Source organism: Poromitra crassiceps (assembly GCF_964638095.1).
Source record: "Poromitra crassiceps genome assembly, chromosome: 8".
Lineage (NCBI taxonomy): Eukaryota > Metazoa > Chordata > Actinopteri > Beryciformes > Melamphaidae > Poromitra > Poromitra crassiceps.
The window spans coordinates 15,949,611-15,966,480 of record NC_139629.1 but is presented as its reverse complement, the minus strand read 5'-3'; the positions used below and the strand labels follow the sequence as shown (position 1 = coordinate 15,966,480).

Sequence of the window (16,870 nt, the reverse complement as noted above, 5' to 3'; positions counted from 1 at the left end):
TCTGCGGGTGTTTCAAAGTGTGTTTCACCCATAATCTATTATGCAAATTTGCAATCCCCCACGCCAGCACCGCTCTCCGCTCTCAGTGTGCTGCTGCTGGCGCGGCCGCTCTAGTCTGGTGACTGATGACTGTAAAATCGCCAAGCCATTTCCTTGAGAATGGCTTGCTCCCGCGGCTGTTTTTGGTTGGCTTTCTCTCTGTCGGGAGAGCACTGTCGCCACTTAGTTGGTCGGTAAAATAGATTATACACATTCAATACTTCCAATATTTTTATAGGAGACGTGGGGGACATTGATCCACGTAGCACCGTCAAAAAAATAAAAATATATTTTTTGACGAGTCAACTCGTCATTGGCAGTGAACGGTTGGATTGTGTTTGACGAGTCAACTCGTCATTGGCAGTGAACGTGTTAACAGTCCTGCCTGTTGCCCTCACACTCTTAACCGTCCCGGTACTCCAGTGCTGTTCCTGTCCTCGCTGCTGTTGGCCCACATGTTAGGCAGCAGGAAAAAGTTCACGAATTCTAGTTCTGTTCCCCCTTTCTTTGAACATGCCTTGCTCCGGTAGAAATGTGTCCAATATTTTGTCCAGGCAAAGTATCATGATAAAGAGTAGTAATGCGATACCGCAGATACATCTACGGTATATCGTTTTTTGTTTTATGAATGTGCAAATGTATACACAAATGATAATGTAATAGGCATGGGCCGGTATGAGACTTTGACGGTATGATAACCTTAGGCAACAATACCATGGTTTTACGGTATTGCAGTATTGCGCACCTCTAAAATGTGTTATTGTATAAAAAAACAAACACAAAACATTGAACAAAATGTTTTTGATTTTAAAATAAGTAATAAGCCATCTATGTTAATTTAACTGTATGTAAGCGGTTCGTATCGCAAAATATATATTTTGGTTTTGTTTTTTAAGCCACAGTGTGTGTGATGTGTTTATACTATTATACTTTGATGCTATTATACTTCTCTAACCATTTGTTGCCCTGCACATCCCAAGATAGCATTATTCTCAGAATAAAAAGTGACGTGTTGGAATGCAGTCGGTTCTGTTGCTGTGACCTCTGAACCAGGCCAAGGCTACCATACCCATCACTTTAGAAGTGTGCATCCTCGGCAGTCTCTCCGTCTCCATCTAGTTACTGTATCTACCTAGTTACTGTATCTACCTACTTATCTAGTTACTGTATACCTACCTATCTAGTTACTGTATCTACCTACTTATCTATTTACTGATGTATGCTCTGTTACAGAACTGTTCTGTTCTCTTTGTGCCTTGTCAGCATCATATTAAAGACTAGACTTGTTTAAGTCTTTTCAGAACCAATTGTCATTTGAAGAAGTGTAAGAGCGACTTGCTGTATGCCTCTTCTGCTTGCAAGACTCTTATTAAATATATAACCAAGTAAGTCCAACCTCTGACTCCAGAATTATTTCTACAAAACAGTTATATGAGTATATAAATGGGAGCTGGGGCTCTGTCTGTCTGTCTGTCTGTCCCACTGATGACATCATCAGTGATGTCATAAATCCCACTGAAGACATCAGTGATGTCATAAATTCACTCACACACAAAGTCGTGAGAGAGACTGAGGGAGAGAAAGGAGGGAGAGAGAGAGGAAGACGTGCGCGCGCCAATAGGGCAGGCAAGGCCACACAGCAGCCGAACTGCGAATGCGACCTGCAGGGCTGCATGTGGCCCTACTCTGTAGTTTTAAATTGTGTGTGGTGTTAAAAATAAATAAATAAAATAAAAAATAATTTCAGGCGACCCCATTTGAATTCCAGGTGACCCCACTTAGGGTCGCAACCCCAAGGTTGGGAACCACTGGCGCCTTACTCTGTGTGGTCTGTTTGGAGGCATTGCTAGGCAACAGTGTGGCTGCAGACGACAGTGTAGCCTAGCTGTAAACTGAGCTGGAGACCAGACCAGAGGCTGTCGGAGAGACACGGACGCTCTCAGCACCCAGAGACACCACATCAGGTGAGTCACACAACCAGTGTTGTAGAGTCCTGGACTCATTTTCAGGACTTGTGACACGTCTTTGACTGCATTCATGCACTCGACCTCGGAAGTTGGAGACGACGACTCGGACTTGTTACTGGATACTCTTTTTTTGTTCATGTTTTTGTAATAGGCCTTAATAATTTGGCATAGGATATTGATGCCTATATTAATACTGTGACATTATTCAATTTTGTGCAAGGGCAGGAACATGTGTTCCACCTACATGTGGATTCACGCTCATGTTCAGTAACTCCGGACTTGATCGACGAATTGATTAATCGACTAATCGTGGCAGCTCTAGATCAGTGGTTCCCAAATGGTGTGCCGTGAGCAGGGGTGTAGTGGTAAATACAGAGGTGGGTAAACTATCCAAGGTGAGTAGTTTACCCACCTTGTTTTCCCTCATTGATTTATATAGGTGATCTGAAAATAGGTGAGTAAACTATCTGCCTCATTTCAAAAGGTGGGTAAACTGCGTTTACTCGCGTTTACCCTCCACTACACCCTTGGCCGTGAGGCAAGTCCAGGTATGCCGTGGGATTTTGTGACCAACGGGTTAAATTGAGCTGCCTGGTGCCATCACATAAAAGGGGACTCAGACAGCTAGATTTATTATGAAATATGTTAAATGATGTCATTATTCTAACTGATTAAATTCTTGAATTATTTTAAGTAAACATGCTCGTTAAGTAAATAAAAAGCATTTACAGACTACTTTGCATGGATATGAATACAGGTGTGCCTTGGCCACAAAAGGTTTGAAAACCACTGCTCTAGATGATTACATTCACAGTCAATTCAGACAGTGAAAATAAGTGTGTGTGTGTGTGTGTGTGTGTGTGTGTGTGTGTGTGTGTGTGTGTGTGTGTGTGTGTGTGTGTGTGTGTGTGTGTGTGTGTGTGTGTGTGTGTGTGTGTGTACTTCACAGCAAAGGTGAATATGGCATTGGCCAGCGGTCACTGGGTGGAAAAAGAGATGAGAGGAGAAGCACCAAGTCACAGGTAGGTGTGTGTGTGCGTGCGTATGTGTGTCAGAGGTGGAAAGTACTCCGGTACTAGTCGTTTTTGGGGGGATTTGTACTTTTTTAAGTATTTTTATAATGCTATACTTTTACTCTTACCTGAGTAATTTTAATAATATATATTACTTGAGTACTTTTAAATGTATACACCGAGTAAATGAGTAAGTTCAGATTTTTGATTTGCAGGTTAGTGATTTCACTTATCATGTCATACTGTAATGTGATGTCACGTTCAAATGGTTTGATAATGAATTTAGGCAATTAAAACCACTTTGATTAAATTGAGGTTAAATTTAGTTTGGAACACTCCACTGATTTTCAACCAGCTTTGTATCATTACAAAACCAGTAGTATATCAGAAAACTGTAAAACGTTTGCAGGCATTCATTTAGTTTGACAGTTATTGAGAGTTGATTTGAGTGAAGTTGTGGACCAGTGATGTCATTCATGCCCAAATGACAACACTGATCCACAACTTCACTCAAATCAACTCTCAACTGTCAAACTAAATTAATGTTTGCAAAACTGTTTACAGTCTCTGGATATGCAAAGCTGGTTGAAAATCACCTGAGTGTTCCTTTAAGTTTAGGGTTCATGTTTATGGTTAAATACGAATAAATGTAAATGTGGCTTTTAAATGTACTTTGAAAATGCTGGAAATCGAACCTTTGTCGTCGGCATTGATGGTATACGCCCATCCACCACCCCGACCACAACGCCCTTACTGGCCACCATTTTAATTTCAGTGCCACACTTGTGGTACACATTGTGGGAGTTCTATTGATGTCTATATGGACTACCCTGCACATTGTGGGACTTCTATACGAGGGATCAGTGTTGGTAAACAAACGGCTTACTGGGGCAACTTTATAATGGGACCCTATGGAGCCAGGCTTGAATACTAAATTCACTTCATTTTAAAAAACTGACAGTTCACACAACTTTAACACGACATATATATATTATACAGACTCTTGAGCTACTCTCTCTCACTCACAATGTCAAAATATAAGCGATGTGATGTATAGTTTTTGAAGATATTAACATTTGTTTGGCACAGCTCATACTAATTAACCGCTGCTGCGGTTCCGCATTTCCGGGTGGTCGTGACGTCATGCTGATTCGTCCTATAGAAGTCTATTGGACTACCCTGTATGGACTACCCTGTACGTTGAAAAATTTGGAAAAAGGGGTGACCAGTGTTTTAAGAAGTCCTGACCAAACGTCAGTATTTGACCAGTTTGGAGAGAGGAGCGCGGGTTGAATCAGTGTGAGAAGGTAATCGGCTCTTCATGATCCATAACGTTACACAAAGTTTCCTGGAAACTAATTCAAGTTTTTGAGAAATAGATGTACAGATAGCTTGATCAGTGCCTTCATATAAAGTGTGTGTGTGTGTGTGTGTGTGTGTGTGTGTGTGTGTGTGTGTGTGTGTGTGTGTGTGTGTGTGTGTGTGTGTGCGTGCGTGCGTGCGTGCGTGCGTGCGTGCGTGCGTCCACCTCTTCTCTCCCAGACATGGCCATGCCTTCGCTGTGGCAGGAAATATCGCCTTTCTGTTTGGTGGAGCTTCCAACACCAACCAAGAGGTGGCATTTATTTTCTATTCTTTTATTCCACCTTTATACTCATTCAAGTTGAGTTCATCTTTCATACTGATGTGCTGTATGTCTCTTCTCGTCTGGTCAGGACGACGACCCCATTTATCTCAACGACTTCTACATGCTGACAGGTAAGACGTTAAAGTACATACAATTCTGAGTTTATTTAAAGCTCTAGTAGTGCATAACTTTGTAGTGCATAACTTTTGTCTCCCCCTTCTGGCAGTGAAGGAATGTGCGCTGCAAAAATTAGTTATCGACATTTCCTTTGCTCTTTGTTGTCACATAAAAATTGTTTTTGTTTAAAGTCACTCAAACTAGGCTGAAAAGCATACTGTAGCTGTATTTCAGATGTGAAGACCACTGGTCTAGAGTAAATAAAATCTGAATCTGAATGATTCACTGTCTGCTCCCCTGTGAGACTCTGGAAGAGCATCAGATAAACGTTCAAGTGTACAAGCAAAAGAGCTGTACTGCGTTGCAGACCGCTCAGTTTGCTGCTGGTGGACTAGTCTGCACAGGGGGCAAGATAAATAATTCTGACTTTGTGTGGGGTCCAGTTACAACAGCGTAGCTCAGACTGAGCTGGGTGTCATTAGAGGAAAGGGCTGAGCAGACAAAGAGTGAGAACAAGATAGAGGGGGAACCTGGCATGTTAGAAGAAAGCGTTCAGAAAAGAATAGATTAGATTAGGTCACCCTCAACTGAGCAGACTAAACAGGGTTTCTCCATTGTTAGGCTTTCAGCCCTGAACAACTCCAGTTCTTTTGGCCAGTGCCTTGGTCATTTGTGTTCAGCAGGATAATCTTCACAAACGAGGACCACTTGTATTACCTTTGAAACGTTTTCTGAAAATCGTATGAAAAAAATAATTTACGCTTCAAAGTAATAAAAGTGGTCCTCGGCTGTGAAGATTATCCTGCTGAGGACAAATGACCACTCCCATAAACTTTTATTGACCTTATTTCATGCATTTAACCGAAATCTCCATTCTGAAATCCCATTCACTTTTCCCCTTACGAACCGAAGTGCTACTTTGACCTTTGTCAGGAGTGTTAACCCTAACATACATGTCTTTGATGGTGTGAGGAAACACACAGGAACACAGGGAGAACATACAAACTCCACACAGAAAGGACCTGGGACGAAGCCGGGACCTTCTTGCTAAGGCAACCGTGCTAACCACTGACCATGTAGGAAAGCATTCAGAAAAGAATAGAATAGTCTATATATGTTAAGTTGTTATAGACAAGTTATAGACTATTTATCGCGACCCGCAGAATCCTTCTCAATATTCCTTGCTTGTGTTGTATTAAAATCTCATATGTACATCGCTTTGCATAAAAGTGTCTGCTAAATGGAAAATTGTAAATAGTAATTGTAAGTAACAGGCAGGTTCTGTTCCTGCAGTTTCTCCTGACGACGTGGTGTGGGAAGGGCTTCCTCAGAACGGAGCCGTGCCCCCAGCGAGAGCCGGACACACTCTCTGGTAAATGCCAAGACCAGGCCAGTGTTCACTCTCACTTGCTCAAGTTGCTCATTAAATATCTCACAGACCGGAAGCTAAATGCACGATGAGATATTTATTTTTCGCTCTGTCGCTTGATTCAACCCTTTGGAATCGCTCTGTCGATCTGTTTAAATCGCTCGTCAACAGGCACACGAATTGACGGACATGTGGGGGCTATAACGTTACGCAATGTCATGATGTTTGTCCACTACGAGCCACCGTTGTTGTTTACAAGCTAAGCCTATCAGCGTGCTCCTAACGCGAGCTCCATACTGGTAGTACAGACTTCACTTCATGTCAGCTGTCAGCCTGTCAATGCGGTTTGTTGCCACACAATAAACCAGCGGTTTGTTCCAAGCCAGTGTGATCCTTGACTCGCTCGACACGGCAGCCAATCAGCGTTGAACAGCGAGCGACTGATGCCAGCGTATTTTCGCTCGAGTTGGGATATTTCATCTGGGGCGACGAGCGTATTTTCTCCCTATCGCTCTGTCTCTGTCGCTCGGACGCCCAGCGATTTTTCTCCCGGGCGAATATACGCTCAATTGCTCGTTTGCATTGACTTTGTATGTAAACTCAATGCCAGCAAAAAACTTTAATAGGTCGGTGTGAACGCAGCTTGTAGGCCCAATCCCAATTCCCCCCTTGGCCCTACCACTTAGCCCGTAACCCTCCGTTTTGCGCATTCACGTGAAGGGCTAGGGTGTCCAAATTCTTTTTTGCATGAGACCTAGGGTGAAGGGGGACTAATAAACAGCTTCTGTTTCTAATAAACAGCTTCTGTTTCTAATAAACAGCTTCTGTTTCTAGTGGCAGCGCATTCTATCAATACGCAAGTGTTTGTGTCACAAATAGCCCTGCAACATTAACCTGAGTCAGCACTGGAGAAAGTAATGCAGTAACTTGAAGTTACTTGGATTAGTTACTGTAATATTACTCTTTTGGAAATTGTAATCAGTTACACTGCTCATTACTGGGGGAAAGTAATATATTACATAAGATATTACTCTATTAATATATTGCTACCCAACACTGGTCAAGAGTCGAGCGCTGTGACTGGAGTCCAAGTCATGTGACTGTCCCCTCCTCTGGGTTCTTGGGTCTGAACTCAGTGTGGTGAGAGGAAAGCTGTATCTGTTTGGAGGAGCGTCCGACCCCAAGGCCCGAGAATGTCTCTCAGGAGTCTACTGCTTCGATATCGGTGAGCATAGCAAACCAGAAAATCATTATGATTATCAGGGTATTGATTTCAACCATATCCTCCAGCCCTACTCCAAACACAAACGTCTGCTGAAAAACACATAGCTTCAAACCTGGTCGAGCGAGCTTCACTGTCGACTGGAGAGAGAGAGAGGGGGGGGGGGGGGCTTTAAACGCATAATTTCCTGTGTGTCGGAGGATGCTGTGATGTGTTTTGTTTGGAATGATGTCACGCCCCCCCCCCCCCCCCCCCGCCTCCCCCGTTGTGACAGTGTCTCTCACCTGGGATCGCCTAGCAACAGGGGGCGTGGCCCTCAGGACCCTCAGACACAGTTCTGTTGCCGTGGGAGATAACATCTACGTGTACGGAGGGATTGTGGAAGGGATTCCAACCGACAACCTCATGGTCTTCAACACAGGTCTGGAGAAAAAAAGAAAACAGCCATCATTATTTTCATCATCATAGTAGTAGATATTTATCAACCCAATGGTTGTTGTTGTTTTTTTGTTTATTTTAACCTTTTAACTTACCTGTATGTTTAATTGATTACTGAATCATGTCAGACAGTCAAAAGTAATACTGTGTAGTAGCACTACTACAGTAAATGTGACTCACCATAATGCGAACACTGATGTGTGTATTGATTGTGTTGGCCCCTCCTCTCTGTTTCAGTGTCTCTCACCTGGACGCCCGTCAAAACCACTGGAGCCCTGCCCTCTGCACGGTGACACCGCACTGCACCACACCGGCCATGACACTGTCCACTGCACAACACTGCACCACACCGGCCATGACACTGTCCACTGCACAACACTGCACCACACCGGCCATGACACTGTCCACTGCACAACACTGCACCACACCGGCCATGACACTGTCCACTGCACAACACTGCACCACACCGGCCATGACACTGTCCACTGCACAACACTGCACCACACCGGCCATGACACTGTCCACTGCACAACACTGCACCACACCGGCCATGACACTGTCTACTGCACAACACTGCACCACACCGGCCATGACACTGTCCACTGCACAACACTGCACCACACCGGCCATGACACTGTCCACTGCACAACACTGCACCACACCGGCCATGACACTGTCCACTGCACAACACTGCACCACACCGGCCATGACACACATGCCACAGACTTATCCTTCCTCCTGGTGATATCAGCTAGGGCTCCACACAGATGGGGCTTTATAAGGCTATCTCACTAACCTCTCTTTCTCTTTCTCACTCTGTGTGTGTGTGTGTGTGTGTGTGTGTGTGTGTGTGTGTGTGTGTGTGTGTGTGTGTGTGTGTGTGTGTGTGTGTGTGTGTGTTGGTGTCTAGGTTCAACCACACCTTTGCTCTGGTGGGTGATCAGGTGTTTATGTTTGGAGGCTGTACAAAAGATGGAGAATACTTTAAAGATATCCACGTTCTGGAGACAGGTAAAACCATTTATTATCTTTGTGTATTATCATTTTCTCAGCGGCGTGAACAGCAAAAAGCGGCATGGAGTCACTTTTTTTTTAATTCCAGTCTGCATCGATCTGTGTGGTACAAAGTCAGATCCTGGGTCGTGATGCCTGCACGCCACTTTTATTTGAACGCTGTCAAATCAGAATGTGTCGGCGTTGCCATGGCAACAAGTGAGTCTGTCATTACTGACCTGAGCCTAGTGGTGTTGATACAGTCTGAGCAGAGTTAACATCAGAGATGATGGACTATAGATACTGTATAGCTCATTCCAGGCTCTGCCACTACTCTTATTACTCTTCTGGTCTCCTCAATGGGCGTGGTCACCAGTTCCCCTTGAAGTGTGCCACTGACCTAGAAAGCTAACTTGAGCTAGAGATCGTGAGTTCCCAAAACTAGACACACATAACATCTATAAACACAAAGCTTCCCCATGTTAGCTCAATCTAATTGTAACTAAGATATCGGCTGAAAAAATGTTTTTTACAACCACAGATTTAGCTACTACATCAAGAACTTCACATGTAGCTTTAGCTAATCTCTAGTAACGGGAGCTCCTGTTGCCAAATCTCATGAGAGTGTGTTACTGAGACAAAGACTTGAACAAAGTTAATTTTCTCCTGATCTGTCTGCTGAAAAATTACATTTTAGTGTCAGAATGTTTAAGATATGTGGCTTGTGGAAAAAAAGGGGGTGTGGCAGTAGATAAACCCACATGGCACATCTTGGCTTCCAGAAAGTTGTGATTCATGTGATTCAGACCCTCCGTCGCTGGAAGTTTGCTGATGTCGACGTTGGGTCTGACCACGTGAGACTAGTCCTAAGAGACTAGATGCGTCCCAGACCACCTCGCCAAGTGGTTTGAGTGATCAGATCACAATGCGTCTTGGTGGTCGTTTCCACTTGTCTTTAGCACTGTCCACTTGTGATCCAATCACCAAGATGCATTTCAAAACAAAATCTAAAGCCTCTGTGTGTGTGTGTGTGTGTGTGTGTGTGTGTGTGTGTGTGTGTGTGTGTGTGTGTGTGTGTGTGTGTGTGTGTGTGTGTGTGTGTGTGTGTGTGTTCTCAGAGAGCCTGGTGTGGCAGAAGTGTGAGGTGAAGGGAGAATCACCTCCAAACTCCACAGGCCACACACTGACCGCACACCACGACAAGGTACACACACACATACACACACACACACACACACACACACAAATGTTAGCTATTACCCCGACCAACACTCCCCCGACCATCCCTGACACTCCCCCACTCTCACACTCAAGTACATTCGCGGGCTCCAGATTTGAACAGATATCCCAGAATGCTCCAGGAAAATTCATTCATCCAATAAAAAATTTCCCAGAAGCAAGATTTCCGAGGCTTCGTTTTGCGGTATCAAAAACCAATGGGTGATGTCACGCTCAGTAGCCTATGTCCCTCCTATTTACTGTCTATGGTCTGGACAGACATAGATGTAAACTGCAATTTGATTTGTTGGCAGAGACATACAACCGTAAGGAGGTTATTTCTAGTAACAATAATAATTATAATAATAAAATATAATATAATAATACTACATCATTATTATTATGTGTTGTTAATGATTATTAATTATTATCATTACTACTACTACTATTATTATTATTATTACTATATTATAATCACAATTATTATTAATAATAATAATATTCCCTTAATCATGTTAAATCCCCTCCAGGATATTTATCTGTTTGGCGGCAAAATTACAAACGAGGAAGGAGCCCCGAGCTCATCAAATGAAATCCATAAGCTCAGTATCGGTGAGTCACTTAAGTCAGAATAGAATAGAATAAGATTTTTGTGCTTAAATAGTAAGAAGTCTCCTCTCTCTCTCTCTGTTGTTCTCGATGTCTCTCGTCCAGCTAAGATGAAGTGGAAACTTCCTCTCTACGTTGGGATTCCTCCGGCTCGTCGACATGGACACACTGCCTTCATCCTTCACAGCCATGTCAGTGTGTGTCTGTGTGTGTCTGTGTGTGTATGTGTATTATAGTATTATTGTAGTATTGTATATTTTATAATTCCATGCTGTGACAGGAAATATGTCTGGGTGTTTGATTGACAGCTGTATATATTTGGAGGGAAGAATGAAGAAGAAGAGTTTAATGACCTGAAGGTGATGAAGCTGATCAACCCTTCAGAAAGACAACCAGGTATCTAATATAGTATAGTATAGTAGTATCTAAAAAATGTCTTACATTTTGTCTTCAGAAGGTTCTCATCTGTGCTACAAAGTTCTTGTCAGCCTGGTTTCTGGTGGATTTTAGTTGCTGCGTGTTGGTGAGTAGACTAGTATCGTTGCCATTCTCTGCTATACTGGGTAATTAGTCAGTGATTGATACTGAGTGCTTAAAGCGGTTTCATTTTTGTGATAGGCCTGGACTTATTGTTCAGCTGTGAAGTTGTAAGCTAATTTGCAAGGGTGTGGCCTAGCCCCCTCCCAGGCCAGTACTTCTTGGCATAGTCACTCTAGTAAAGTGTGTAAAGATCGGCGCGGCCTGGGGTCCTTCAGGCTAGAGCGAGGTGCTCGTCGCAGGGGAATGACGTGCAGCGCACAGGCCTCCTTGAGGCATCCTCTTTGCCTATGGTGCGGCATAGTAGGATTGCCTTTTGGGAGGGTCTGGTGAGACGAAGGAGGAGCGCGGCCTGGATTAACCCACAGAGCCTTAGCCCTCCATGCACCGAAGGGTCTTTCAATGCTGCGGTGTAGCACTAGCTCTATTGCAGCGGATTGGGCATGATCAACCCTTCTGCGGGCAACGCTGCAGACAGAGTAGGAAGGCTGATCCGTGAGCGGCTGCTTCCGGGACGCGGGTCGGGGTCTTAATCGGCCTCGGCCGGGTCTACTGGGCGAGGGTGTATGATGTTGGATAGACCCGAAACACCTTACGACCCCAGTTAACATCACTGATGACGCGTCCCAGCGCATGCTGCAGCATTGTATTATCTATCTGCGTCCATCCAGGGTAGGCCAGAGAATCGTTTTTTTTTTGTTACTTCTCTTTGACTAACTACCTGCTCATCTACCTTTGTGTCTTTTTTGTGAGCAGTGTTGGCAGTATTGTGAGGGGGTTTTGTTTGATGTCCTTTATCTTTTCTCCACAGTGATGAAGGAGATTCTGTCTGAGTTTGGTCTTCAGGGAGTCAGCCACGGGTCAGTGTGTGTGTGTGTGTGTGTGTGTGTGTGTGTGTGTGTGTGTGTGTGGGAGGAGAGAGAGAGAGGGGGAGGGCGGGCCCAAGAGACAGTGGCTCGTGTTTCTCTGCTCATCTCTTATTAATGCTCTCCTGCTCGGCCGCTCTGGTCTGATCGGCCTCTCTGTGTTTCTGCTGTGGATCACAATCCAAAATGTTTAACCCACATTGAACCAGATTCACACTCTTTTATCATACACAATCTAAATGTTGTTTAAACCACCCGAGCCACGTATGTGAGCTGCAGGGCCAGCTCGGCGAGCTGCAGGGCAGGTGAGCCCACGCAGCGGGCGAGCCTAGGAATAGAGCGCGTGAGATGCCTAGTTTGAAAAATAACTAATAATGGGATTACTTGAATTGTAAAACTAATGCGTTACGTTGCGCGTTACCTTAAAAAGTAATCTGAGTACTCTAACGTGTTACCCCCAACACTGGTTCGAATTAATCTTAACACTAGTGCAGTGCCCGTTCCCCCCCATTCACCACCCCGGAGCGCTCCCCCCCCCCACACACACTGCACTCAGTCAGGTCCCCCTAAGCACCCACCAAGGTTGAAATCGATCCAACAAACGGTTCTTGAGATATGCGAAGGACAGACATACAGAAGTCGATCGGATGTACAGTCCTGGAGATACGTTACGTGAAAGCTGTGATCTTATTGGTTGAATTGCACAAAGTTTACCACTGCAATTTCTCGGGTTCCCAGCAGCACACTCCCCAAGTTTGAAGTCAATCGGCTGAACGTTTCTCAAGATAAACCGCTTTTTGTGTTGCCAGTAGGTGGCGCTGTGCCGAAGACCCTACAGCGACCTATAGACCCTACAGTCTATGATCAGCTATTCAGAAAAAAACAGACCGTAGAATGCAGTAATTGACCAATCAGAATGGAGTATTGTTATAAGACAAGAATGTTTTTACAACACTAAATGACTGAGGAATAATTTATTATTTATACTTACTAGGACCTAGTCACTCTCCTAGTCAGGAGGAAGGTGTGTGTGTGTGTGTGTGTGTGTGTGTGTGTGTGTGTGTGTGTGTGTGTGTGTGTGTGTGTGTGTGTGTGTGTGTGTGTGTGTTTCAGATTCATATTATGGTCTGATAATGGAGTTTTTCCATCTAATTATTTGAGCACAAGCAGAGCAAATCTAAGCGCGAGCAGAGGCTATTTGAGTGTGAGGGCGGGGTTTGAAGGAAAGCCTTACAAAACCTGAGCATGAAATCAAGAAGTCCTGCTGTCAAACCCTAACCCCTAACCCCTAACCCTAACTCTAACCCTGAATAACGAAGGGACAATTCTCTGGTAAAGTGACTTCTGGGTTCTCCTCCTGCCTGTTAGCTTTGCTCCGACGAAGGTTCCCAACGTGAAGTACGAGCTGAGCGACCCTCCCCTGCCCAGCACGGCCAGGGGCAACGCCGACACACAGGTGCTAACACACACACACACACGCACATACAGGCACCACACACACAGTTTCCTGTCCTGGCCTAATAATAACAACGTTGTATTTTCTCCAACAGGTGGCCGTGCACAGGGACTTTGGTGTGGTGCGAGAGCAGGCCATGAAGATGATCCAGACGGCCTTCGCTCTGCTGGACCAGGAGTTTACCAAACTGGACCGGTACAGCGTTACCATGGAGATTATCATCAAACCATTCTGTTTACTTACGTTTGTTTCATATCAGACAGACATCAGACAGACTAATAGTCTGGTTCCAAATAGAGATATCCATCTCAGGAAAAACATCCTGAGTTCTGGGTTGGCCTACAAAACACGTCGACTATTCTATAATCATACTGATGATGTAGAGGTCTCAAAAACTCATCAAATATATTTGAGATATGATTGACTTGGCTCATTTGAAACCTGTGTGTTTGTTGCAGAGAGAAGAGTGAGCTGAGCCAGGCTGCAGCCGCTCTGCAGAGAGACAGACATGCTCAACAAGCACATCAACAACAACAGCAACAGGTACAGCCAACAACTAGGGCTGCACGATAGATCCTATTTTCGTCATCATCGTGATATGAACATGTTTCAAAAGTGCTCAAACCCAGAGAAATCCATAATTTTATTCAATGACACGGATCATGTAGGTGAGTCGCTTTTTGTCGATGATGTCATCACAGAGCGCCAGCCTATTATTTGGATCTCCGGTCAATTCTCTCTATTTTCTTACTTTCTCAAGTCACATCACTGTAATTTTTTAGATATTGGTCATTTTTAACTATATATTTTGACTGAATTAATGATTTTATGTAACGGCGTTGTGTTGGTGGTACTTGCCATGTTAAGGGCTTGCCCAGGGGTGGATTCGAACTGCTGACCTTCGGCTTGCTGGACGGACACGCTAACCACTGCACCAAGAGAGCTAGCTCCCTTGGTGGAGCTGATTAACTCGCCTTTATACTGGGGGAGTGAGTTTAACCAACCTACTCGCTACCACTCGGGACTCACGAGGAATCGGCGCTGATTCACTTCGGTTACACTCACGCCCTTAAACGCAATGTAACGCCGTTGTGTTGGTGGTACTTGCAGCAACCCATGTTAAGGGTTTGCCCAGGGGTGGATTCATGCATTTAACCAAAATGTCCATACAAAAATCCCATTGACTTTTAGACTTGGGAACCGGAACTAGCATGACTAGCTGAGTTGGCCTAAAAAAATACGTCATCCCTGTGGTACTCTATAGCGCCCCTATCCACCTTATTTCTAGTGGCCATGATGCCTATGCATTTTTCTTCTGGTGTGATCCTCCCAGCCTTGTTGCTGACAGCTTGACACCCGTCTGGGCGAACGAAGCAAATCACTAATCAGGTCCAACTTGCCAAGAATCTCGTCGATAAATATCCCTTTAAGAGCGCAGTGCATCATGTGTACTGTGGTTAATGTTAGCGGCTAGCTAGCTATGTTACATGGCAGTAAAACGCCACTAAATGACCAAATTGATTTAACTTTTAACCATTTCGAGTAACACTGTTTCCATACGGACTCCCAGCGTTGGTTAGTTGTTTATAACGTGACTATATTTATAACTTTTATAACGTACTCCAGTTTCCGGTTTATAATTCGGCTCTGCAGCCAAAGAGTATAACAAAGGAAATGGCAAGCTAAGTCACGTTAAACCGGAAAATTATTTGTACAGTGGGGCATTCAAAAATAAGGTGGATAGCCTTGACCCAGATTATGCAGGTCAGAGTCAGACATCTTGACAGCGTCAGTCAGACATTCAGTGTAATTTTTGTAATTTTGTAAACATACTCTGTGCATCTGTGTGTGCGTGTGCGTGCGCGTGCATCCATGTATGCATGCATGCCTGCGTTTGTGTGTGTGTGTGTGTGTGTGTGTGTGTGCGCATGTGTGTGTCAGGAGCTCCACGGGATGCTGGACAGACATCGGTATCAGAACGAGGCGTGGCTCCGAGCGAGGGCCGAGGAGAACGACCGAGAGAGGAGGGAGCTCTGCAGACTGAGGGTGAGTCAGCAGCACCAGTATTTAATTACTTTTTGCAGTAACTAGTAAATTACTTTTTCAAATTTAATAACTCCATTACAGTTACTGAAATAGTAACTGCGCTAGTTGCTAGTTACTTTAGGATGTGAAAATAGCAGACAACTTCAGAGGATTATCTGGTCTCTGATCCTCAGACCTAGTCTGGGGAGAGACGGTGCCTCCCTGCCTGGCAAAAATGATCCACAAGCCGCAGCTGCAGCCAGAGCTAATGACCTTGAGTAGGCTACAAGCCCCAGAGGCTAATGACCTTGAGTGGGCTACAAGCCCCAGAGGCTAATGACCTTGAGTAGACTATAGCACCCCCAACCACCGGGCCGCGGACCTGTACCGGGCCGCAACGCATTTGGTACCAGGCCACGAGCCCGGTCCACACACAAAAAAAGGGGGGGGGGGGGACTGCCATCTTGCTTGTGTGACATCATTTGGAGGCGGAGTCTGGTGACTGGTGACTGAGTGTAATTTTTGCAGTCTGGTATTTCTGCCTTCTCTCCAGTACAATGGAAAAGGATTGCACTATAGAAAATAATCTAGCAGTTTCATGTAGGAACTATTTTCTTTCAACCGAACTACAGCTGCTAGTATAGCTGCTGCTAGCTAGCTGCAGTTTCATGTAGGAACTATCTAGCAGCGAGCAGGTGTAGTTCAGTCGAAAGCAAATAGTTCCTACATGACATCTCAGACCCAAATCTGAAAATTTGTCCAGAATTCCACGACTATCTGTACATAACTGCTCGTATAGATAACAGTGAAAATATGATCAAAACAGCCACTTGATCTACATTCTCTAATTGTGTAAACTTCTTGGGAAATTAAATGTTTAAGTTTAATATTAGAACAATTTGCTGGGGACCCTCTGAACCCTCTTCAAGGACCCCTGGTGGTCCCCAGACCCCGGGTTGAGAACCACTGCTCTATGGGACAGTAAGAGGTAAATCTCCCCTGCCTGCAGGAGGAGGTACTGCAGGAGCAGGAGAAGCTGAAGGAGGAACAGAGCAACATCCAGAAACGCTCTGAGCACCTGCTCTCTATCATGATGCAGTTTAAAGGCATGTGACACGCAGACCTTTAGCACCTCATCATATCCTGTCTGTCTAAAGGCATGTGACACACAGACCTTTAGCACCTTCTCATATCCTGTCTGTCTAAAGGCATGTGACACACATACCTTTAGCACCTTATCATATCCTGTCTGTCTAAAGGCATGTGACACACAGACCTTTAGCACCTCATCATATCCTGTCTGTCTAAAGGCATGTGACACACAGACCTTTAGCACCTTCTCATATCCTGTCTGTCTAAAGGCATGTGACACGC

At 44.7% G+C, this 16,870-nt stretch overlaps 1 protein-coding gene across 1 annotated transcript; it reads left to right on the top strand.

Moving 5' to 3' along the window:
- Positions 1-2,966: 2,966 nt before the first annotated feature.
- On the top strand, positions 2,967-16,610 carry LOC310780505 (kelch domain-containing protein 1; the record flags this gene model as incomplete). The annotated part of the gene is made up of 18 exons (XM_083641077.1): positions 2,967-3,028; positions 4,562-4,634; positions 4,735-4,777; positions 6,057-6,135; positions 7,269-7,357; positions 7,629-7,775; positions 8,030-8,081; positions 8,703-8,803; positions 9,904-9,989; positions 10,534-10,615; positions 10,718-10,803; positions 10,921-11,008; positions 11,961-12,009; positions 13,384-13,471; positions 13,566-13,666; positions 13,930-14,014; positions 15,413-15,517; positions 16,506-16,610. 18 exons carry the CDS (start codon positions 2,967-2,969, stop codon positions 16,608-16,610), a joined length of 1,521 nt encoding a protein of 506 aa, XP_083497203.1.
- Between the last annotated feature and the right edge of the window lie 260 nt (positions 16,611-16,870).